The 24,300-nt window shown below is 38.9% G+C and overlaps 6 protein-coding genes and 1 non-coding gene across 8 annotated transcripts; 5 read left to right on the top strand and 2 right to left on the bottom strand.

The window, feature by feature from the left end:
- Nucleotides 1–2,416: 2,416 nt before the first annotated feature.
- LOC121810820 (malonyl-coenzyme:anthocyanin 5-O-glucoside-6'''-O-malonyltransferase-like) lies at nucleotides 2,417–3,123 on the top strand. The gene is made up of 2 exons (XM_042211544.1): nucleotides 2,417–2,425; nucleotides 2,581–3,123. The coding sequence occupies exons 1-2, from the start codon at nucleotides 2,417–2,419 to the stop codon at nucleotides 3,121–3,123; spliced, it is 552 nt and encodes a 183-aa protein (XP_042067478.1).
- A 6-nt stretch (nucleotides 3,124–3,129) lies between these two features.
- Nucleotides 3,130–3,741, top strand: LOC121810819 (malonyl-coenzyme:anthocyanin 5-O-glucoside-6'''-O-malonyltransferase-like). Its single transcript, XM_042211543.1, has one exon. The coding sequence runs from the start codon at nucleotides 3,130–3,132 to the stop codon at nucleotides 3,739–3,741; it is 612 nt and encodes a 203-aa protein (XP_042067477.1).
- Nucleotides 3,742–4,764: 1,023 nt separating this feature from the next.
- LOC121810818 (malonyl-coenzyme:anthocyanin 5-O-glucoside-6'''-O-malonyltransferase-like) lies at nucleotides 4,765–6,045 on the bottom strand. The gene has a single exon (XM_042211542.1). The coding sequence runs from the start codon at nucleotides 6,043–6,045 to the stop codon at nucleotides 4,765–4,767; it is 1,281 nt and encodes a 426-aa protein (XP_042067476.1).
- Nucleotides 6,046–7,531: 1,486 nt separating this feature from the next.
- Nucleotides 7,532–7,634, bottom strand: LOC121742783. The gene has a single exon (XR_006038121.1). It is a non-coding gene; the product is annotated as a U6 spliceosomal RNA (small nuclear RNA).
- A 5,078-nt stretch (nucleotides 7,635–12,712) lies between these two features.
- On the top strand, nucleotides 12,713–14,523 carry LOC121742577 (phenolic glucoside malonyltransferase 1-like). The gene has a single exon (XM_042135759.1). The coding sequence runs from the start codon at nucleotides 12,902–12,904 to the stop codon at nucleotides 14,270–14,272; it is 1,371 nt and encodes a 456-aa protein (XP_041991693.1). The 5' UTR covers nucleotides 12,713–12,901; the 3' UTR covers nucleotides 14,273–14,523.
- Nucleotides 14,524–16,305: 1,782 nt separating this feature from the next.
- Nucleotides 16,306–17,220, top strand: LOC121810817 (cytosolic sulfotransferase 17-like). The gene has a single exon (XM_042211541.1). The coding sequence runs from the start codon at nucleotides 16,306–16,308 to the stop codon at nucleotides 17,218–17,220; it is 915 nt and encodes a 304-aa protein (XP_042067475.1).
- Nucleotides 17,221–20,399: 3,179 nt separating this feature from the next.
- LOC121741775 (diacylglycerol kinase 5-like) lies at nucleotides 20,400–23,969 on the top strand. 2 transcript variants are annotated; one of them, XM_042134672.1, is made up of 13 exons: nucleotides 20,400–20,880; nucleotides 21,103–21,323; nucleotides 21,445–21,567; nucleotides 21,674–21,802; nucleotides 21,882–21,967; nucleotides 22,159–22,276; nucleotides 22,407–22,455; nucleotides 22,536–22,618; nucleotides 22,713–22,780; nucleotides 22,894–22,974; nucleotides 23,175–23,262; nucleotides 23,354–23,470; nucleotides 23,540–23,969. In XM_042134672.1, exons 2-13 carry the CDS (start codon nucleotides 21,123–21,125, stop codon nucleotides 23,852–23,854), a joined length of 1,458 nt encoding a protein of 485 aa, XP_041990606.1. In that variant the 5' UTR covers nucleotides 20,400–20,880; nucleotides 21,103–21,122; the 3' UTR covers nucleotides 23,855–23,969. The 2 variants fall into 2 exon arrangements, with proteins under 2 accessions (XP_041990606.1, XP_041990605.1); XM_042134671.1 differs by having other exon boundaries at nucleotides 20,401–20,806.
- The last annotated feature ends 331 nt before the right edge of the window (nucleotides 23,970–24,300 follow it).

Genomic DNA, 24,300 nt, shown 5'->3' with positions numbered 1-24,300 from the left:
GAAATTTATTCTCGAATGAGATCGAATTGAAAGATTCTGAGTTATCTCTACATTTATCTTTAACAAAATTTTTTGGCATTAAAGTTTCAAACTTAGGTAAATGGAATAAGCAAGTGGAACATGAGTCTCACTCATGTAAATTAGTTTTTATAATAAAATGTAAGTAAAATAAGTTGGTGGAATGTGGAGCATACTAATTATTTATAGTAAAAATGAAATAAAACTTTTACTGTAGGACGGACCGAAAAGGCAAAATGAAATTCTTATTGTGAGACGAAGGGAGTAGTTATAAATGTAGTTTACAATTGGATGGTTTTCTAGACATACAGGATGGATTTTGTATTTCTTAACGTATACTCCATCCGTTTCAACTACCTCTTAACGTATACTCCATCCGTTTCAAGGTAGTTGAGTCGTATTTCATTTTGGGTTGTCCTAAGATAGTTGAGTCGTATTCTTTTTTTGACAAAAACTTCATCCTTTCTCATAATTTACTCTCGCTTCATCTCTCTTAATTTATTTACTCAATTTTACTCACAAAACAACACTATATAAAATCACGTACTACCAAATTAGAAATGCTCAACTTAGAGTGGGACAAGGGAGTAGTTTTCTTAATGAAAATATATTTTTACATTTAATTTTTAAGTATATGTAATTTTTAATGTATTCAATGAAGTACTTTCGTATTATATAGTAGTCCCTCCGTCCCTAAAAGGTATGATTGTCTTGTCAAAAGTTCTGGCTGAAATTGATGAACATATTAAGTGGGCATATTATACTACTCTCTCCGTCCCACAAGAATATTTCTTTTTAATCCGTTCCATAAGAATATGTACTTTCTATTTTTCGAAAGTCTTTTCTCTCTAATGAGGTGGGACCCATTCTCCACTAACAATACTTTAATTACATTTTCTTTCTATCTCTATCTTACTTTATCAATTTTACATTAAAACTCGGGCCGAATTCAAAGCGCATATTCTTTGAGGACGGAGGGAGTATATGATTACACTTGTTTAAAAGTCAAATCATTTTTGTTGAACACATCAGAAAGAATTTGGCCAAACTTAATATTTTAAATGCCTCAATTACAAAATTAAACAAAAATATGAATGAATATGAATGAATTGATAGATTCTGAATGACTTTTGGGATTAGAAGATTGGGAAATGGTCACAAATCAAATTTGCAGTTTTATTAGATTAGTATAGTCATAAATGAAATTTACAGTTGTATTCTAACGATATACTAATGTTTTTTGTTGGGATTATTAGATTGGTATATAGTCATAAATCAAATTTGCTGTTTTATTCCAACGACACATATTTTATGTTGTACTCTCTCTATACCAGTAACATATTTTTCTTATTAGGCAATTCTAAATAAGATAATTAAACTTTTATATTTAAAAATATTAAAATAACTTTATCTCTCCAATTAATATATACAATCATTTTTTTCTCTCATCGATCCAACCTTCTTCTCTCTTCATTTAAAACTTATATATATCTCACATTTTCACACTACAATTAAACAAATTAACTAACAAATTACAAAATCTTCTTTGCCGATTGAGAAATGTGCCATATTAGCCGGCTCAGATGGAGTATATCTTAAAATCTTACTACCTCCGTCTCATTCAAGATGTTTACTTTTCCATTTTAGTTTTTCCCATTCAAGATGTCCACTTTATATATTTGAAAATAAATATTCCATATGTCCCAAGTTACTTGAGTCGTATTCCATTTTTGGTTGTCCTAAGTTACTTGAGTCATTTCTCTTTTTAGCTAAAAACAAGACATCTAATCACACCTACTTTATTCTCTCCTCTTTCTTTCTTTCTTTATTTTCTTCTCTACTTTATTTTATTTTATTTAACTCACTAAATACAGCTTTAATTAGTAATGAACCATACACTCCCATTTTAAATGGACCATAAATATTAGCAGAATATGGATCATAGTTCACTCTCATTTTATTATAAAATTAATACTCCCTCCGGTCCCCATTAAATGTCTCATATTTTCTTATTTGGATGGTCCCCAATAAATGTCACATTTGATTTTTTATCATTTTTAGTAGTGGACCACCCTACATTCAACTAACTCATTCTCACTCACATTTTATTATAAAACTATTATATAAAAGTAGGATTCACGTTCCACTAACTTTTTCTACCCACTATTTTTTACAAAGACAAACATTTTTTTTAAAATTCGCATCGGTCAAATATAAGACATTTAATGAGGATCGAATGTTGTATATAAAAGTAGGATCCATATTATGCTAATATTTTCTATCACATTTTTCACAAAGTTAAATAATTATTTCTAAAAAAATAAAAATTGCAAATTGAGATGATTAATAATAGACACACACAAATGCAAAAGTATTCAATTCGATTCAAAATGGGATAATGGCAAATGTAAGGAGCAATGATCACTTTCATCTTAAAAAATCTGCCATGACAACCGTGATTGAAACCTGCCGGATTCCGCCGCCACGAGGCGTCGCCGCCGAGCTCTTCCTCCCGCTCTCCTTCTTCGACATCTCTTGGCTGCAACTGAATCCGATCCGCAGCCTCGTCTTCTCAACCACCCATATTCCGAAGCTGAATTCCACAACACCATTGTTCCAAACCTCAAACACTCTCTCTCTCTAACCCTCAAACACTATCTCCCCGTCGCCGGAAACCTCCTCTACCCTCTCCACACCGACACCTCAAAGCCCGTTTTCCGTTACACCTCCGGCGACTCCATCCCACTCACAATAGCCGTCTCCGGCCTCGACTTCAACGAGCTCGTGGCAGATCACGCCAGAGAATCCGATCCGTTCTACGCCCTCGTACCGCCCGCGCCGCCGCTGCATGACGAAGAGAATTACAAAATTGTCCCTCTCGTCGCCCTGCAGGCGACACTCTTTCCCGGCCGGGGCATCTGCATCGGCATGAACTATCACCACTCTCTCTGCGACGGAAGATCGATCTTCGGATTCTTCAATTCCTGTGCCGTGATCAACAAATCCGGCGACGACGAGGTGTTCGTTTCTAGAAACACCGAATCCCTGCCGGCTTTTGACAGACCGGTTTCCGAAGATTCTAGAAGAATCGATGGAATCTTCTAAAATGTGATGAAGAAGATTCCTTTCCAGCCGGCACGGTCGCATCCCGTGCCGACTAATAGAGTGAGAGCTTCGTTCATCCTCCGCCAATCCCACGTAAAAAGCCTCAAGATTCGGATTTCGCCGTCGCTTCGCATCTCCACCTTCGCGGTTGCTTCGGCGTACATCTGGACTTCCTTGGCGAAATGCGGAAGCGGAGGAGGAGGAGACGAGGATGAGGTGTTCTACTATCTGGCCGACGGGAGGGGGCGGCGGAACGCGCTGTTTGATCCTCCCGTGCCGAAGAATTACTTCGGGAATTGCTTGGGCGCTGGGGTGGTGAGGCTCGAGAGTAGGAAGCTGGCGGCGGAGGATGGATTTGTTGTCGCGGCAAAGGCTATTGATGATGAAATGAATAAAATCTACGACGGAGACGAGTTTCTTATAAAGCCGGAAAATCGGCTGCCGATTGTGTTGTCGAATTGTAAGGACGTGAGGATGTTGCTGGCTTCTGGCTCGCCGACATTCGAGTTCGCGGAGGTGGATTTTGGACGGCGGTCGACGCGGAAGGTCGAGTTTCTGTCGATGGACGACAGGACCTACGCAGGGGCGGACGCAAAAATATACATGAGTAGGGGCTAAATTTTCAAAATTTTATATAAAAATAAATTTTCATATAATTTAAAATATTACTGTATTAAGGGCTTTTATATACCAATATGTTCAAAATATGAATAAATTTTATAATTTTATAATAGAAAAAAATTAAAAAATTGGATTCATTAGGGTCTAAAGCCCTCCCCTCTTTACATGTGTGTCCGCCAATGGACCTACGCCATGTGGTTTGGTAGCTCCTGCGACGGTTTGGTCGTCGGTATTTCGTTGTCCAGGGAGATGATGGAGGCTTTTGCTTCTATATTTCAAGATGGCCTAAGAGTGGGTGGAAAAGTATCAAGTATGTAATCTAATTTTAATCTTCAATTATCAATTATAGTCCTTCATTAGCACATGATTTTAGGCATGTGTAACAAAGTTGAAATATAAGAGGTACTCCCTCTATCCCAAATAATTTGGGATTGTATTATTTTGGCATGTCCTAAATTACTTGATGTAGTTCATTTTGGCTATAAAATTCGATTCTTTTTTGTACTCTAATTTCTCATTTTTCACTTACTTTTTTTTTTATAATTTCTCGTCTTGTGTACGAAAAAACTAACTCAGATAACTTAGGACCAGGCACCGCCTCATCTTCTACGACCAAATATGCTCAAAAGCCGTTTTCCTTGACATTGTTAACGTCCCGAAGCTCAAGCAATCCCTTTGGATCCTGAGCGAAAGCCCCTTGTACTGTTAGGTCGTCGGCAACATATGAAATAACACCATTTCAATATATTTTAATTCTCTATATTTAATACTTCCTGTTATTCCAATACGTGTCTTTGTTTGATCCAACGTTAATTTAAAAAATGTAAAGAAAAATTAGCCGAAAAGATTAATTAAGACAATTTGTAAGGGAGGGACCAAGATCGAAAAGTGAGACACGTAGTGTTTAACAAATTACTACTATTTTTTCAGTAATCTCGATTTAGTGAAAGAAACTGGAAAAGATTTTATTTGAATAACATCACTCTCATTCATAACTACATTTGATCTCCATTTGTAACACTATAGGCCTTGAGCAAATATTGCAGCAAAAGCTTCCATCCTCTTCTTCTCCAACGACAACCCCACCTCCAATCCGCCGCCTTCGCCCCTCGATTTGCTCAGCGACATCGAACTCTCCCTGTCAATCGACAGCACCTCCACCTTCCTCGCCTCCCCCCACCCGAAATCCGCCGCGCCAAGATCGAACTTCGGCGACCCCGAAACCCCAACCGCCCTAATCCCCTTCATCTCCTCATAGCTTTCCCGCCAATTCTGCATACATCTCAAAACCTCCTCTTTCCTATTCACCCTCTCCCTCATCACCCTCCCGATCTCCTCCGCCGCCGCCGCAAACCCCTCCTCCCCCGCCAGCCGCCCCCGCTCCACCCTCGCCATCGCGTAGCTCAGGCAGTTGCCGAAGTAGCTCGCCGGCACCGGTGGATCCGCCCGCCTGCGCACGTCGATAACGAACGAGAAGTACTCCGCGACGTCGCTTTCCCCACGGCCGGACTTCGCCAGACAGCTCCAGACGAACGCCGTCGCGGCCACGAACGACGAGATCTGAACCGGACCGGTTTTTTTCAGTTTTTCTAAATCGGTCCGGTTCAAAGTGAACGCAGCCCTGACCCGGTCTGTGGGGACCGGGTCACATGAAGGCGGAGGTGTGAAAGGAATCTCTCTCATCACTTCCCAATTCAATTGGTCCCATCCACATGGGTCATTAATAAGTCCTCTATCGAAAATCGGCCGGTTTTCCCGATTTTCGATAGATACATACTCGGATCTGCCTCCGAGCCTGTTAATCTCGGCCCACGCTTTGACGAATCCGACGATCGAGCTGGGAAACAACGTAGCTTGGAGGGCGAAGACGGGGACGACTCTGCGTTCGTCCCCGTCTGTCGTCGTTGGCGGCATCAAAGGGATGTAATCGTAGAATTGATCCGCATCTCTCGGGTGGTTCGCGGTGAGGTGGTCGAAGTCGTTGGTGGAGACGGCGATCGTGAGCGGGACGGAGTCGCCCGCGACGTAGCGGATCGCGGGCTTCTGCGCGGTGTCGGAAGGGTAGAGGAGGTTTCCGGCGACGGGGAGGTAGTGTTTGAGAGTGAGGGAGAGGGATTGTTTGAGGTGTGGAATAGTGGTGTTTAGGAATTCGAATTGGGAGAAAGGGTGGGCGTAGAAGATGAGGCGGCGGATGGGGGTGAAGTGAATCCAGGTCACATCGAGGTAGGATAGCGGCAGTGATAGCTCGGCGGCGGCGCCTGGTGCCGGTGGAATGCGGCAGGTTTCAAGCACGGTTGTCATGGTGGTTTTTGGGGTATGGTGTGTTAGCATATCCCATTATATAGAAATTGATTCGTGAATATTAGTACTCCATTCCTCCCATTTTATTGATTTTTTTTTGGTATAGATTTAATAAATTTATCGTAATTATTTTTTCTTTTTATATGAAAATGATATTTTTCCTATTATATGACGTAATTGATTTTTTCTCTGGAGATTTAAAAAATAATACCACATTTATCCCTTAAATTTTGTCACACTTTGACAAGGTGTGGGTTTTAAGAAATACTCTCTCCGTCCCACTTTAGGAGTCACAGTTGAGTTCAGCACGAGTTTTAAGAAATGTAAAGGAAAGTTGGTGAAAAAGATAGTGGAATGTGGATTATAATTTTTTATATTAGTTTTATAATAAAATGTGACTGGAAAAATGTTAGTGGAATGTGAGGCCTAATAATGGAATATTACAATCAGGACTCCTAAAGTGGGACACCCAAAAATGGTAAGCCGGGACTCCTAAAGTGGGACGGAGAGAGTATAATGAAAATTGAGCTGAAAGAGTTAATAGAGAGTGAGTCCTACTTTTATATATTAGTTTTATAACAAAATGTGCGTTGAAATTAATTAGTGGAATATGTGGTCCACTACAAAAAAACGGTAAAAAGTGAAATGTGACAAATTTTGTGGGACGGACGAAAATAGAAAAATGTGACAAAATTTAAGAGACGGATGAAGTATTTATTAAAAGGTGGTAAAATAGAAGAGATAAAGTGAAAGTAGAGTACGAGACATTAGTTATTTTATTTGAAGCTAAAAATGAAAATTAATCACATGTGACAATAAAAGAGAGAAATCAATCGTTTACGGGCGGAGGAAGTAATTACTTCCTCCATCCCACTTAAAATGACACGTTTTTTTTAGTTTGTTCCAAATAAGATGACACATTTCTTCATTTGGAAACTTTCTTTCTTCAATTAATACACTCAACTATTTTTTCTCACTCATTTTAAAATATTTATTTTTCTTTTTCTCTCTATTTTAATACTTACGTTTACCTTTTTCTCTCTCCAATTAAGCACATTAACCAATAAATCCTAGAATCTTGTACCGACTAATAAATGTGTTATCTTAGCCGGGACGAAGGGAGTACTAGAATAGACCAAGAAATATGATGAATTGGAATCTTTTTTGGGTGATCTTCGCTGGAAATAGTGGGATTCTTGCAAACACATTTGTCTTAATTAAAGTTTGGTATATAGTCATTAATGCAATTTTCATTTTTATTCTATCGATGCGTCCTTGAGTTTAACTTAAAGGAGTAATATTTTTTTGTTGTTATACAATGGTGTTAAAGAACAATTATTTTCATGAATTATATTCGGATATATGTATTCAAGTATAGATCCATGGCCCGTTTAAAAATTCGTGAGCCTATTGGTTCGATTACACACTCGAGCCCATTTTCCCTCTATTTGACCCAATTCACTTAAAATGGGCTGGCGGGAAAATAGAGGTAATGGTTCCTTCCTCGATTTATGCGTGTCATCCTTGCGCAGGGGTCATGCTAATCTTCTCTGTATCGTTCCAATTTTATCGGATGTCCCCAAAGGGACAAAATAGAGGTAATGGTTCGTCTCTGAATAATAGAATTAATGGAGTGACTAGTGAGACACGAATTTTGATCAAAGTGAGTGGCATATTGTAAATGGAGATATAATCGCCCCTTGAGGTAATGGTAGTAATTTGATAAATGTATTATTAGTGACGAAAACAATGGATTATGTTAATACTCCATTCGTCCAAAAAAATTGGCCTATTGTTGGTCGACATGTATTTTAATGAGAAAATTGGTAAAATTTAGAGAGAGAAAGAGAAGAAATAGGTAAAGCATGAGAGAATATCTAGAAATGAAAAGGACTAATTTTTGTAGACAAACCAAAATATCAAAATATGACGATTTTTAAAAGATTGAGAAAATGTTGATTTGAAGTTTTCGGAGATGCACAATGACTTCTATTTTACCGATTACTGGTGTTGTTTTATGAGTTCAGTAAACAATGAGTTAGAATAAATTAACGTTATGCCCGCAGGGGCGTAGCGCAGTTGGCAACGGAGGGGCAGATTTTGCTGCAATAGAATAAATTAACGTTATACTTAAAAGCTGCTACTACTACTATATACTCCCTTTGTCGGTTTGTCCCAATCGAGGGTCACTTTAAATTGATATGAATTTTATAGAATGTATAAATTGTAATAATGAAATATAAATGCGAGCATAAAAAGAGATATGGAATGCTTTTATACAAAGAAAACTTAGGTAAGTGCGCTCGCAATGCGTGCATCATTACCATGCAATTAATGGCTTTAATCGCAGTATCTAAAAAGGTTAATTATTAGATTTATATATTAATTAGTAGGATTTAATTTGCTTAGAATTCTGTGTGCGCACCAAGGAGAAATAGGTCGCTATTTATTTATTTATTTATTTTCAATTCCAAAGTCTAGTAGTTGACTATGGTGATATTTTCCGATGGAAAGTTGCTAAAGTAATGACTAATGAATATTGCAATTCAAAATAGGCAAATAGAATTAGAATTTAGACAATTTTTTCACATTAAGACGTGATATATGTCTATTTTTGCTGCGTGTAAATCCTAAAACAGATACTCTACATTTTTGTTTCTCCACCTAAAAATATTAATGGAATTTTTTTGTCCTAACATTTTCATTAACTAGACAAAGGCACATGAATGGATAGATATACGACTGTGAATTAAGATTATACATATACAGAGAGTGATAAACACGAATTAAAACAAAATAAATATCATAATCAAATCGTTATGGTATTTGTTTAATATTGTAATACTACCTATAGACTACTATAATTTTAATTCGAAATTGATTATCAAACGTTTAAGTGGTCAAAATGTTGATGTGGATACAAACAGAATTTCAACTCCAATCATCTTAGTTCAAAGCGCACCTAAACACTTTCTTTGACCAATCGATTAGTTCTTTTATAGTTCTATTTCACTAACTATTTTTTACTTTAAAAGGGTTTTACAGAATATATAGCAAGTTCATATTTTTCAATTTATAGATTAAATATCCATCGACTTGAATAACTGCCATGATGATTCTGGTCTAAGTTTACCTAATTTACAACTAAAACATCCTTTTCCGGCGCACCAAATCCACTCGTAAATATTGGATATATATATATGATAATTTGACAATACAAATTTATGTTGTATTTGTATTTATATTATGTCTCTGATTTCTCAGTTCTCGTCTCGAATTCAGTTAAATTGAACTACGCCATTAACGAATCTAGTAAACTAAACATGTGTCGTCAAAACTAGCGGACTGGAGCAGGTTGTCACCAATTCGTCGGCGTCATCTGGAGTTGTTTAGTCTGAAAATGAGTTTTTTTCGTAGCTATTTGAATCATGAAATTGTAGATTCCTGATATACGTTCTACTTGGGCTATGGAATCCTGATGGATTAAACTATTTTTGTGTTTTATAATCACTTTTTATAAAATTTTATGATTATTACATTCTTCGCCAAAAATGTTGCTAGCTAGGAGTACTATTCATATTTAATAAAAGAATATAGAAAAGTGTCAGGATCTAGTCATCAATACATGTTAGAAGTCAAGTCAACTGATTTTTGTTTATTCTCATGTTTTGAAAGGCTAATGACTTTGATTTATAGCTTTTTGTCAAAAACCACATTCTATTACCAATATTAGTGAAATTACTTTTGTTAGTTTGACAACTTCGAATCCATCGATGAATTGGCCAATAGAAATTAAATTTAAAAGTATTTGTTGAGTCGAGATTAAAATTATAGGAAAAAATTTGCTCAACCTCGATGAGGTTAGGTGTAAGGATAAAGTAGGGCCACAAATACAACAAAATAAAAGACCAAATTAAATTCTCATCTTAGCCTTGACTTTAGTGGTTTCTTGTATAGTACTCCCTCTGTCCCACATAATTTGGGACACTTTGACCGGGCACGAGTTTTAAAAAATGTAATGAAAAGTGAGTTGAAAAAGTTAGTGGAATGTGGGTCCAACTTTTATATATTAGTTTTATAATTAAATGTGAGTAGGAATGAGTTAGTGGAATGTGGGGTCCACTACCAAAAATGGTAAAAGTGAAATGGGTCAAATTATGTGGGACGTCCCGAAATGGAAAACTGGGTCAAATTATGTGGGACGAAGGGAGTATATGTTTTTATATATGATCTTAAAATATAAAACTCTTACCCCCAAGACTTTTTTGGTGCTAGTCCATGATGTTAGAGGTGGATCTTGGATTTTAAAAATCAATGGGTGAACAAATTAATAGTAATTCAATTTTGTAAGTGTGATTTATCAACATATTGAATATGGAGGCATAAACTTCTTATTGCTCCATTATCCATTCGATTATGCATAAAGATCGATTGGATTATAGTTTCACCCTGCCTGACTCGGTTATTTTTCTAAAAAAACATTTTATTAAAATCATCAATCTCTTTTAATCACAAAGTGCCACTTTATATTTGGAACATATTGTGACTTTTATTCATAAGACTAATATTCATTTTTATTCATAACAATATCACTTTTAATAAAGTAAATTTAATCATAATAACAATAATTTTTTAACAAAGTGTAATTTATTTATTTTTTTGCATAGAACGGTAAGGAGGAAAGTATAAGTTTTTGTCAAAAGAAATTAGGAGAAAATTTGTCAAATCTTTATTGACACACACACATGCACCAGTGGTTAGACTTGAGGTCTCACATTCAAATATCATGGACGTCGATGTAACTAATTATATTTCAATAAAAATGAAATTTGATTTTTAATAATTTAATTAAGCACATGGAATTGCTAATTCGAGACCAAGCTAGTTTTGAACCTAATTATATGCTCTGAAAGAGAGAAAATCGATGCTTATACATATCTATGAATTTAATTTTTTTGCATGATATTGTGTTTGTGACACATCATATTTCTCTAAAGTCCTATAATAATAATATTATACTTGAAGAAATTAGGTTGAATGTAATGGGTTGTTGATGGTGTGAACATCTACCGTTTCTTTGTGGGGGCAATCACTAACAACTAACTACCAAATATTAACAAAAGATAACTATGATATGTTTAAAGTTGGGAGAAGACAAAATCTACAAATCTACCTATCAAATTTTAATCAATTTATATATATAAAGATAAACTGTATTACAAGAGAAGGTCAATTGGTCATGAACAGCACGAAGGGATGTATCATTTTTATATTGAGAAATTTTAATATATATTTTCAAATATAGGGATATTTAAGGGCTGGCCGTTGAATTTCATGTCAACTTTTTAAAATTTATGCAAATATAGTAGATATAAATTGGAGGGTTAATTTTTTTTTGTATATAATATACTCCTTAGTAACTGATTTTATAAAACCTAGGGTTAACCTATTTTTTTTTTGTATATCAATTAAATAAGACAGGGAAGAATTAGCAATAATTGCATGCATCTAAGAATATCAACTATCCCATCGAGTTTTAGGCCAATCCTATTCGAATTATAGACTAGTCAGAATGTGGGATAATAGAGATGAAAATCGATATACATTTTGAACTCTAACACCCTAAAATTAACAAATTATTCAAATTAACCCACAAATTCGAACGGAATTGATATTCCTATATAAGTAAGAGATTATTTTGTTGGGATGGACAAAAAGGAAAAAATATATCATATTCGATGGGACGTACGAAAGTATCTAATTATATGCTAATATCAATTCCTGCAATAGCTAGACGTAGAATGCGACTTTTGACATCTGTCTCCAACATATATAAAGCACCGACGGATAATACATTAATACTTCCATATGTATTTAAATACCAATTGCATTAAATGATACTGCACCATAATATATAATTATATTTGTATAATCTCTGATCTCTTAGCTAGATTATTGTCTAAAAGTAATTGATTCAATTGATCATCTACAGTATGATTGTATGATGAATATGCAATTTATAGCACCGTTTTTTTTAAATCCTATATGAAGGAAGAAATTACATGTTCTCTAAGTTAGTCTTAATCACTACTAGAAAATGTGTCATTAAATATCAAATATAGCAACTTTTTTTTAAAATCCTATATAAAAGAAGAAATTACAAAAAAATGAAATTACATGTTCTCTAAGTTAGTCTTAATCATTACTAGAAAATGTGTCATTAACTATCAAATATAGCACCGTTTTTTTTTAATCCTACATGAAGGAAGAAATTACAAATAAACGAAATTACATGTTCTCTAAGATTACAACCAATGTCAAGAGGGCTCGGCACCTCATGCAATAATGTCTAAGCACATTGCCACTAGGACAAAGGCTCTGGACATCAAATATAGCATCGTTAAAACTAAAGAATATGCCGTAAGTTTACCTAACCACAGAATTGTCGACGGAAGAACGTGATTCGTCACTCCAAAAACTAATGAAGCCGATATGGCATTGTAAAACTAACCCTGTCAGTGGCTAGAGTAACGATGTCATATTCTGTTATAACATGTAATGAAATTTTATTTTATTTAGTATAATTCTTCATTACATTGTTGTTCAAATCTCAATTCTCCTATAAACTATAATTTGGGTGAAAATATATACGAAGTGATAACTGAAAATTAAGTTTATATCTCCAAATGAGCATGATTTTTACAAAAAAATTAATTTTGTACTAGTAGTGTCATGTGATTATACAATTTGTGCTTAATTGCCGACCTATATAAGATAATATATTTAATTCAAAATTTCCCAGCAACTCCTCCCCCTTTTAAAAACGCATATAGCAGAGAATAATCCTATTTAATTTATGGCACAAACTCATGAAATTCCGATGGCCGCCGCCGTGCTTGACCGCTGCCAAATCCAGCCGTCGCCGGACACCGTGACGGAGCTGATTCTCCCGCTCCTCCACTTCGACATCACGTGGCTCTATTTCCACCCCGTCCAGCGCCTCCTCTTCTTCCACCTCCCCTGCTCCAGACGCCATTTCATAGAAGTCATTGTTCCCGATCTCAAATCTTCTCTCCTCGTTACCCTCAATCACTTCCTCCCCCTCGCCGGAAACATCGTGCATCCGATCAACTGCGGCAGACCTTTCTCTCGCTTCGTAATCGGCGATTCGGTCTCGTTTACCGTCGCCGAATGCGATAAGGACTTTAAGCACCTCACCGGCTACCATCCGCGGCTGTCGGATGAGTTTTACGCGTTTGTGCCTGAGCTTCCGCCGGCGAAGATTTCGCCGGAGGATGTTGTTTTGCCTGTTCTCGCGCTGCAGGCGACGCTATTTCCAGATCACGGCGTGTGCCTAGGGTTTACAAATCACCACGCGATCGGCGATGCGAGCACAATCGTCCGATTCATCAAATCCTGGGCTTCTGTGAACCGATTCGGCGGCGATGCGAGGCTAATCGACGATAAATCGCTTCCGTTCTACGATCGGACCTCGGTGAGCGACGCCGGCGGACTGGACGCGAAGTATTGGGAGCTCGTGAGGCGGACGCGCGGCGTGGTGCCGCGGCGGTTCTCGTTCCCGTTCAACAAGGTGCGCGCGACGTTCCTCGTCCGCCGCGACGACGTGGAGACGCTCAAGGCGTTCGTGGCGCGACGGCGGCCGGAGATGCACATCACGGCCTTCACGATGACGTGCGCGCTGGTTTGGGCGTGCCTGGTGCGGGCGGAGGCCGGATCGGTCCCCGACGACGAGCCGGAGTACTTCTGCTTCGCCGCGGACTGCCGCGGGAGGCTGGATCCGCCGCTTCCGTCGACGTACTTCGGAAATTGCCTCGCGCTGGTGAAGGCGCAGTCGAGGCACGGGCTGCTGAAGGGGAAGGAAGGATTCCTCGTCGCGGCGGAGAGCATCGGCGTCGCGATTCAGAACACGGTGTACAACGAGAAGGGGATTCTCGACGGCGCGGAGGAGTGGCCGACGGAGTTTCGGAATATGATCGGAAAACGTCTCTTCGGCGTGGCTGGATCGCCGCGGTTCGATCTCTACGACACCGACTACGGCTGGGGACGGCCGCGGAAGGTCGAATCGGCCTCGATTGATACAGACACGTCGATGGCGCTTGGCAAATCCAGAGATTTCGACGACGGATTGGAATTCACGCTGTCTCGGCCGAAGAGGATTTTGGATGCGTTCGCCGCGATTTTCACTGAATCGATCAGGACTTTGTGAGAATCGCGGCGGCGAAAATTAGGGCTCAGAAATTGGGGGTTTTTCCTGCGGCGGCGGCGTATGTATGTTAAGCTTATGAATCTGGTAATTTTGTTAGCATTTGATTTAACAGATACTATTGATTTAGGTTAATTCTTTTAATTATTATGTGTTTTAACCATTGAAAGATTACTGCCATTTATACATACTGTAAGATTGTAATTCGATTTCGCAGCTACACTGAAGTAAATTCTTCAAATGTTCATCTCTAACGCTGTCTAAAAATTTTCCTTAGTGTTTGGACAAGTTATACTATACGCAATAGTGGAAACGTTTCTTTGCGTTTGCACAACACGTGCAGGCATTGCGCGTGCACGGGCACGGGCACGTCTTTTGCCCGCTATTTGGTTGTATGCCATTTTACGGCTATTGTGGTTTTTATGGCATAGTGCTTTTACACGTAAAAGTAGTTGTAAGATCTATCCATTGTGAAATGTTTGTTGATACTTTGATTAGTGATTTGGTTATGTAAAGCTAGTTGGGCGTCTATATAAAATGATTTGTGACCTTCCACTCGACATCGTCATATCACTAAAAACCGACTTGTATCTTAAGCTCACTTTTGCCTTTGCTCTTGATGGCCAATTTATGTGTTTATCAGCATGAGAGGCAAAGACATATGTTAATCTCTTCTATATACTCTTAGATCATTTTCACAATAGCGATTGTACCATTGTTGAAACCATTATCCTTACTAAGTTCGAAAATTTGTACGCTACTAAAATTTCGATATATTCAAATTGAGTCAAGTCAAGCCGAAAAGGCCAATCCTCCACATGAAACATACATATAGACGATCCAAAAGTAATATATAGTGGTAATTTCCACAGAATGGATGTGCCCTAATTATGTCATAGATCCGCTACTAATAGGGCTGACAATTTTTGACACGACACGATAACACGATACGAACCGGCACGAAATTAATGGGTTTGGGTCAGAGCTTATTGGGTTCGTGTTCTTATTATTTAAAAACTCATTAGTTGTCTTTCTGAGGTGATATTCTATTGTGTTATCATGCTAAAAATTATTGGGCCTATCAAATTGCTACAATCATTAATGTGGGCTTCCGAATTTGGGCCATTAAAAATATTGCTATCATTTTAGTTTGGGTTCTAAATTCTAATTTTCTATTACTATTGTTTTCTATGCCAAATCTTCCAATCGAAAATAAATTCGAAATTTTCAAATCTCATCAATTTTATCCCAGCCTTTTCAACATGTATCAGATATATAATCGGAACAATAGAAGGCACTTTTAGAAATAAAAACTGTTTAGGATTTTGTAAGCTTATTATCTAAGTTTTTTCCTTATAGGAGAAACGTCTTATCAACGAAATTGTGTCTCATCGTCAAGCCTACTGTCTAAATGGTTTATTCACGTTTTCAATTTATCGTTGAATGTCTCTCTGTTGGGTCATTAGATGGCGTACGGTAAAATTATGAATGTGCAATCATGTTTCAAATTTGGTAAAAGAAATAAGAAGTTGTAACTAAGGCAAAAATTAATTGTACCACAATTTGCACATATAATCTAATTAAAATCTGAACAGATAATTCTAGAAGCAGCATTACTTAAAAATGTCAATTTAAGTAAAGGGTTGAATGGAATATGCAATAATAATAATGTAACCCAAACGATTTTGTCTATACGTCAAAGATTCAATTTGATTCGATTCACAGCTAAGATTTAGACTTTAAGCTATACATTGTTTCTGCTTTTCTTTTTTAAATAAATTGTTAATGTGAATAACATAAACAGCTAATTAAGGTTTGTCAGAACATCACATGAAATTAATCCTTGACTATAACTATTAGAAGTCTTCATTTACAATTTTAAATAACTAAAGAAGACAAGTTTAATAAATGGAGTACTCTTGCCTCTATAAATGCTTCACAATACCAATCATTCCATAACATCCCAAGCACCATAGTAGCATATAAAAATTTCCATTATTTTCTTCAAGAGTTTGATGGATAATTCATTATTGGAGATGGATTTATCTACCCTCCCAAAAGAAAATTGGTGGGGTGATCATGATTATCTCTATAAAGTAGGTGGCTTTTGGCTTTTGCCTCAATTCATCCAATCCATTTATAGGGTTGTTAAGTATTTCAAGCCAATCCCAAGTGATATAATATTGGCTTCTTATCCAAAAACAGGTACTACATGGCTCAAATCACTTGTTTTCTCTATTGTCCACCGATCTTCCAATTCCAAACATCGTCTATCCCTAAATAACCCCCATGATTTGGTCCCGACTTTAGAGGTTCAAGTTTTTACAACATCAAATATTGCCCCTAGTAGTGAAAATCAATCAAGTCGAATATTCAGCACGCACATCCCATATCAGCTTCTATCGGAAACCCTAGATTCGTCAGAATGTCGCGTTGTCTACGTGACAAGGAACCCTAAGGACACCCTTGTCTCGACGTGGCATTTTGTCAACAAGTGGAAGAAAGCACTGGACCATCCTTGGCAACTCGACGTGGCGATCGATAAGTTTTGCCAAGGATTGAGCCCATGTGGGCCTTACTATGATCATGTGATGGGGTACAAGAAGTTGAGCTTGGAGAGGCCAACTAATGTGTTTTTCATTACCTATGAGGAGCTTAGGGTTGATCCAATAACTCATGTCAAGAGATTGGGTGAGTTTTTAGGGTTTCCATTCGAAGGAGATGAACAAGTTCAAGAGGTTGTCGATAGTTGTAGTTTCGAAGTGCTAAGTAACTACGAAGTGAACAGGTCGGAGGAATCTCCGACTTGGTTCCAACTTCCATATAATTCTTTTTTTAGAAAAGGGGACGTTGGAGATCACAAAAACTATCTCACTGATGAGACTATTGAGCGCATCGATGCACTTACTAGAGAAAAATTTCATTCCTTGGGTTTCAATTATGGGACCTAATTAACAATTAGTTGATGTTATGTTTATAGTTTAGATTGCTCATGTTTGGGTTTTTTTTCCTTGAATCAATACTTTGATTTGATTGTATTTTCAAACTTTTGTTGCAAAACCTATAAAGCGGCCTGTGACTAAATTTATTTTAGCGGTGATTGAATTAACATGACCTTAACTAATTAACATTAATCATGACACTCATGAATTATTGAATAATTGGTGTCTTTTCAAGAAACACTAAAACTACTCGAATTAGAGGACGTCCCTACGGACGTCAGTCCTGCGTGTCGGACGTCCGCGCGGGACGTCCGCCATTGTGTGCATGTGACGCGAATACGGACATCCGCTGCGGACACCGCATTTTCGCGGCCTTCCGCTGACGTCCATCGCGAAGTTCTTGCGGACGTCCGCCATTGCGTTGACTCTCACGGACGTCAGCGCGGACGTCCCGATTATTGCATTAATTATTTTTTTAAAAATTCTATAAATATGTCTCGTTGCACTTCATTTCATTCGCACAACTTGTATTAACGAGTATCTCTCTCTAAAATACTTTTCTTTCGAAGAACAATGGAGCATCACGATAGCGATTCCCCCGCTACGAGCGAGTCACAGTCGCCTTATTTTCCCGGCGGCGGGAGTACGCCGGTGTCTGCCGCGATGCCCCAAATGTCGGGGATGATGCCCCAACCTCAAATGGGGGCGGGAATGATGCCCGGGTACTACAACATGTACCCGCAGTGGTATAGTATGATACCCCAAATGTCCCAGATGCCCGAGGCGAGTGCCGGAATGCCCCAAATGACAGGGATGATGCCCGGAATGCTGGGAATGATGCCTGGAATGCCGGGGATGATGCCCCAGATGCCCGGTATGATGATGCCGGGGATGATGCAGGGGCCGCCGGCGGCTGCGGGGGGAGTAGGCAGGGGGTCCCCCAATCACCGGCGGACAACGTCTACCGGCTTTATATGGATTTACTGTCGACGGACAACCCCCGAGTACTCCTCTCGAGACTCAGTTCACTGGCATCAACACGTTCTCGATGGAGGAGTTGGGGCTATCTCCGATCCGGGATTCTCCCACAGACGCACCAACGACGATAGGGAGGAGGGGGAGGACAGGGAGAGTGAGAGGCAGGGGATGGGGCAATACCTCGCCCGTCCCGATGTACGGTGGTGAGGCGGGGGAAGGGTCCAGCGGGAACAAGAGGACCGTCTGGAGCATGGAGGAGTGCATTGCGCTGTCGAAGGTGTGGATCAGTGTAGTGGAGGATCCCTACGTCGGGGCGAACCAGCACATCGACAGGATGTGGTGGCGCATTAGCCAAAGCTACCTCCAATTCAAACCGCCAGGGGGATAGCCTCACAACGGAGAGCAATGCCAGAAACAGTGGGAGCGGCTGAGGATGCAGCTCAGCCGATTTGCCAGCATTTACACAAACAACCTCCGCTCGGCAACCAGCGGCATGTCTTCCGAGGATGTGAAGCTTCTGGCGCACCAACAGTTCCCTGACAGTGGAAAGGGGTTCGGGGAATTCAAATATTGGGAGGTCTATCTTGTGGTGCAGTCTTCGCCCAAGTTCACTGCGGCGTTGAATCTGGCTGGCCGAAGCGGGCGAAGATCAGCGCCTCCGGGGAGTACAGTAGCAGTGCTGGTTCCCACGAACCCCCCCCCCCCACCGAGGCAGAATTCCCGACACCCATATCGTCGAACCGCCGCTGTCGCCCGATTGGGCAAAAGGCGGAGGTGCGGACTGCGAGGGGAAGCGCCAGCGGATCCGCCGTGGCCTAATCGGCTGCCCCCACCCAAAACAATCCCGAGAACTCCTCCTTCGCCCACATCGCAGCACATGGAACCTTGTTACGTGCGATGGTTGAATGGCGCCAATCGACCGACCCCCCATTACAAGCGGTCGCTTAAACCCCTCGTCAACAGTATGCGGCGCGATTTGGGGTTCGGAGACATGTCGGGGAGTGACGACGAGGGGGGCGGCGGCGATGACGACGAGGGTACTGGCGGCGGGGAATCCGAGGAGTGAGCCGACGGTTTTTTTTATCTATGTATTTTTTTTAATTACTATGTATGTTTTTTTATAATTATGTATCTTTTTTTAATAAAGTGGTTGTAAGATCTCCGTATTTGTGTCGAATTTCTAATTCCGTAAATTGTTTAAATCCGTAAATTGTTTAATTTGTGAATTTGTGAATTTTTATTAACATGGGAAGTCCGTCGGGATGTCCTTGGGGATATCCGCCACTGTGCAGTGAGATGTCTGTATGACGAGGCATCCACAATGGGAAGTCCGTATGACATGGCAGGAGGTGTTTTTAGGATGTCCGCCGGGACATCCGCACCACTGTGGATGCCCTTAGACTAATCCCGCTGAGTAGGACCATGCTAACAACTAGTACAAATTAAAATCATCGTGGATTAGCTCGTGAATTTTCAATTTGACAGCATACGATGTATGACGTCAGATTAAATGTAAGAGTGTAGTAGGACCATAACGGCCACCTAGTTATTTAATTTTCCTTTGAAGAATCACATAGCAAATTGACCTTTTTTAATCAACAAAAAAAACATGTACTACTACAACTTTGGACGCCAACCACATGTTTGTACAATATGAAAATTTTTTGACATATTAAAGATTTTCTTTATAGTATAATAATCTGTAAAATTAATGATGCAGGAATTCAGCTTTGGGAAAACTAAATCATTTCTTCGACTGGTGCAATTTTCTGAAGTCGAATTACTGCACAGTTTCGTAAGAATATCCCGTAAGTTGATTCAACTTTTTGACGTCGTAACGCCACAAAAAATCATAATTGAAGCGTTTCTCTAAAAACTCAGAAAGTTCTCCCCATTAAATAATTTCTATATTTGTCATTTTAGATTATCCTCAATTTAAACATTCATTTTCTAAATACGTGGACTTCACCCTCCTAATTACACTCAAGTTCCACTATGAAATTATTATAATATAAAAGTAAAACCTGCATTGTAATAACGTTTTCATTCATTTTCTTTTAAATTTCTTAAAATTTATGTAAAGCCAAAATAGAACTTTATAGTACTAAACTCTAGGAAAGAAAACTAATAAAAAAAATATTTCGAAGCTATAAATATTGAATATTGATTAAAAAAGTCCAAAAATGAACAAACAAGGCACTAGCCCTCAACAAGATGAGCCAACTGTAATAACGAACCAATCACAGCTTCATCGGCGCTTCCTCAATTCACAATCAGAGCTAACTTAGCCTATTAAGTTACCAAACCACCTAATCCACACTTAATGCCGAAGCTTTCTCTCTCATCCTTCATCACGATTTACGCGTCAAATCCACTCTGTTAGCCCCTCTCTCTCTCTCTCCGCATACAATTTCATGTTCCTCAGACTTTCAAGATCCCAACTTCGCTGCTGATTCCTTGTCTGACCCACCACTAATTCATTATCTTTTTAGTTCCCAACTCTCTTTCTTACTCTGTTGACTTGATTTTTTGGCGTTGATTGGTTAAGAGCCCCTGGTATTCTTGTTATTCAGCTTGGGATAGCTCTAAAAGGGGGAAACTTGGCTTCTTTTCTTGGGTAATTCATTAACTTTGTATATGAGAATTATGTGTTTGATGAAATGTCTGATCCAGTTTGAATGTATTTTTGAGGTATGGGAAGGGATCTGTTACTGAATTTTAAGAGTTTTTTTTTTACTGATAATTTATAAGGATGTTACTTTAGAATATTCTGCTCATCTTTATTTGATATGGTGTCTTTGCTTGATTTCTTTAACAAGTAGAAGAAAAGAATCTCCTTTCACTGTTAGAATTTTACTATATGAAAGAATAAGTGACTTGAAATCCTACATTTTTCTCAAATTTGTGTTGCAGTTTTTGATTGGGAATCAGGAATGGCAAGCGAGCACCTTGATAAAGATGAGTTCATCAAGGAGTTTCACATCCCGAGATCGTTGCTCGAGCAAGACACGAAGATCCAATGCTTGCCTTCTAAGCCCGAACACCCTGTTCTCGTGTTTATCAACTCGAAAAGTGGTGGTCAGCTTGGAGGAGAGCTTATTGTCACGTATAGATCCATACTAAACAAAGAGCAGGTGAAAATCAGCTACAAATCGCTCGTTATGTTGCATTCGATAAACTAGTTTCTTGTTGTGGAAAACCATTTTTTTCAAATAACTGGACACATGAGCTTACTTATTTTAGCCGTATTTTTAGGTTATTGACTTAGGAGAAGAAGCTCCTGATAGGGTGATTCGAAAGGTTTTTATCAATCTCGAAAGGCTGAAGAATCGAGGGGATGAGAATGCTACTTGGATTGAGGAGAATTTGAGGCTAATTGTAAGTTGTGAACAAAAGGAAATAAAGAAGTTTGTCTCTCCTTTTCCTTATACTACTTTTTTATTGGTGATTTCGTGAAACTTAATGCGTGAGCTTCGACATATAGGTCGCTGGTGGAGATGGCACGGCCGGATGGATTCTTGGGGTTGTTTCTGATCTCAAACTATCTCACCCGCCACCTATCGCTACTATGCCTTTGGGAACTGGAAACAATCTGCCATTTGCATTTGGTTGGGTGAGTATGATCATTCTTTGTGGTAATTTTTCGAGTATATTAGTTGTTTGAGCTCTCAGTTTATGCCGATGCATTTTAGGGTAAGAAAAATCCAGGAACTGATCGTGGCTCTGTGCTTTCGTTCATGGATCAAGTACGGAGAGGAGATGAAATGAAGATGGACAGGTAATTTATAAACCATGAATACTTCATATAAGATCATTATAACCATGAATAGTTTGTCGTTTTCATCAAGATCATTATTTATTGAGAAATAAGCAATCAGAACATTCTTGATAATGTGTTGGCTTGATGTACATATACAGTGACCGTTTCTTACTCTTGCGATTTTGCTTAAAATTTTCTGTACATAACAGTTGGCACATTATGATGCGAATGAAAGCAATACAAGATTGTGCTCCGGTTGCTCCTCCTGAGTTGCCACAATCGTTGCATTCATTTCATCCCGTTTCTTCAACAGATGACCTCAATGTGGTAAGAAACGCTTTCCAACCTTTGTTTAAGGTGCATTTTCCCTGCGTATTATGCCATAGCTTTGTAGTGTGATTTCCATTTTCAACTGTGGCTACGCTGTACTTACGTGTCACTTGCCATAATGTTACAGGAAGGTTATGATACGTATCGTGGAGGGTTCTGGAACTACTTCAGCATGGGTACGCGAATTTAAGAATCTCGACATTTATACAGTTTAGGTTTAGCTTATTGTACTGAGTTGTTTTTTTCTGCTCTTCAGGAATGGATGCTCAGGTTTCTTATGCTTTCCACAACGAGCGCAAGCTGAACCCGGAAAAATTCAAAAACCAGCTTGTGAATCAGGTAAAATGACTGGACAACTATCACTACTAGTTTTTTTTATTTCGTCTTCCTTAAAAATCGCTGTGATTTCTGTCATTTGTATCTTCCATTACAGAGTACATATGCTAAGCTAGTAAGCACACAAGGATGGTTTTTGCCTTCTCATTTGAACCATGCTGCAAGGTGAGTTCATAAGCTGTAGAATGGATGTTTTTGCTCGACTTCTGCTTAACTTACCTTTCATGGTCGCTTATGCAAAACGGCCTTCTTAACATAAAAATGCATTCCCATTGCAGTATTTCTCAACTTTGTAAGGTTAAGATCATGAAAAAGGATTCTAAATCTTCTGATTGGGAAGACCTTAAAATTCCTCACAGGTAAGACACTTGACTGCTATGCATACGATCGTTTAACTTTCTGTTGGTCGTGTTACTACAAACAAACTGCAATCACCAACCTATCCCTAGTCTTTGATTGACTATTTCCACTTTAAGTAATCTTAATTTACCTAGGATTCTTGGGTTCGAAAATTGCTCTGATTTCAACTTGAACTGATGCATTTTCGTCTAACATTCAGCGTCAGATCAATCGTGTGCCTCAATTTACCCAGCTTTTCTGGAGGACTAAATCCGTGGGGAAATCCGAATAGTCATAAACGTCGTAATGTAAGTAGTATTCTTGAATTTCAACCAACCATCCATCCATACCCAATTCCTTTACTATAACTAACCTCATGAATTTCTGCACCTGAAACAGAGAGACTTAACCCCGCCTTTGGTAGATGATGGCCTTCTTGAGATTGTTGGCTTCAGAAACGCTTGGCACGGGCTTGTTTTGCTCGCTCCAAATGGACACGGGACCCGCCTTGCACAGGTTAGTGAAACGTTGTGTGACTACATTTTCTCTAGAGCGTAATGTTTGTGTTTATTGTATCCATTGAAGGCACACCGTATCAAATTCGAGTTCCATAAAGGTTCAGCTAAAGAAACCTACATGAGAATCGATGGAGAACCGTGGAAACAGCCTCTTCCAGAGAACGATGAGACGGTTGTGGTAGAAATCTCTCATCTTCGCCAAGTGAAGATGCTTTCCGTCCGTGGTTGTAGAGCCAGTAGTACTTCAGGCCCCCCGCCTCCAGAAGTTCACGACGTCGATGATAAGGATAGTGAGAAGGAAGATGAGGAAGTGAAGAAGAAGTTTGGTGCAGCAGACACTTTCAAGATCCCAGAAGGGCTTGATATCTCCCATTTCAGTTGATAATGTAATTAGTCTTTGGTAAAATCTGATTAATTTGGTAAAATGCACAGAGTGTGTCATTGTTATTGATCTTTGACTAGTGATTTGGCTATATAAAGCTAATTTGGTATCTGTATAATTTGGCTAGTGATTTAAGCTCACTTTCGCCATTGCACTCGAGGACCAATCTCTGTATGGATTGATGACATATGTCGATCTCTTCTTTTATACTCCCTCCGTCTATAAAAAAATAGTCTCATTTGTGGACGGGCACGGATTTTAAAGTGAAAAATAAGAGTATTTTTTTGGTGACGGAGGGTGTATATTCTCTTCCAATTTTCATGACAGTTCTACCATCGTTTATTTAAATTTGTATGCAGAACTAAAATATCAATACATTCAAAGTAAAAAATATCTACGGTATTTTATACTGTAGTAAATGATTTAGATAGTGGGTCCAACTCCAA

Source organism: Salvia splendens, chromosome 7 (assembly GCF_004379255.2).
Source record: "Salvia splendens isolate huo1 chromosome 7, SspV2, whole genome shotgun sequence".
NCBI lineage: Eukaryota > Viridiplantae > Streptophyta > Magnoliopsida > Lamiales > Lamiaceae > Salvia > Salvia splendens.
Note: the sequence above shows the minus strand (reverse complement) of the source record. Positions and strands in the feature narration are given on the sequence as shown.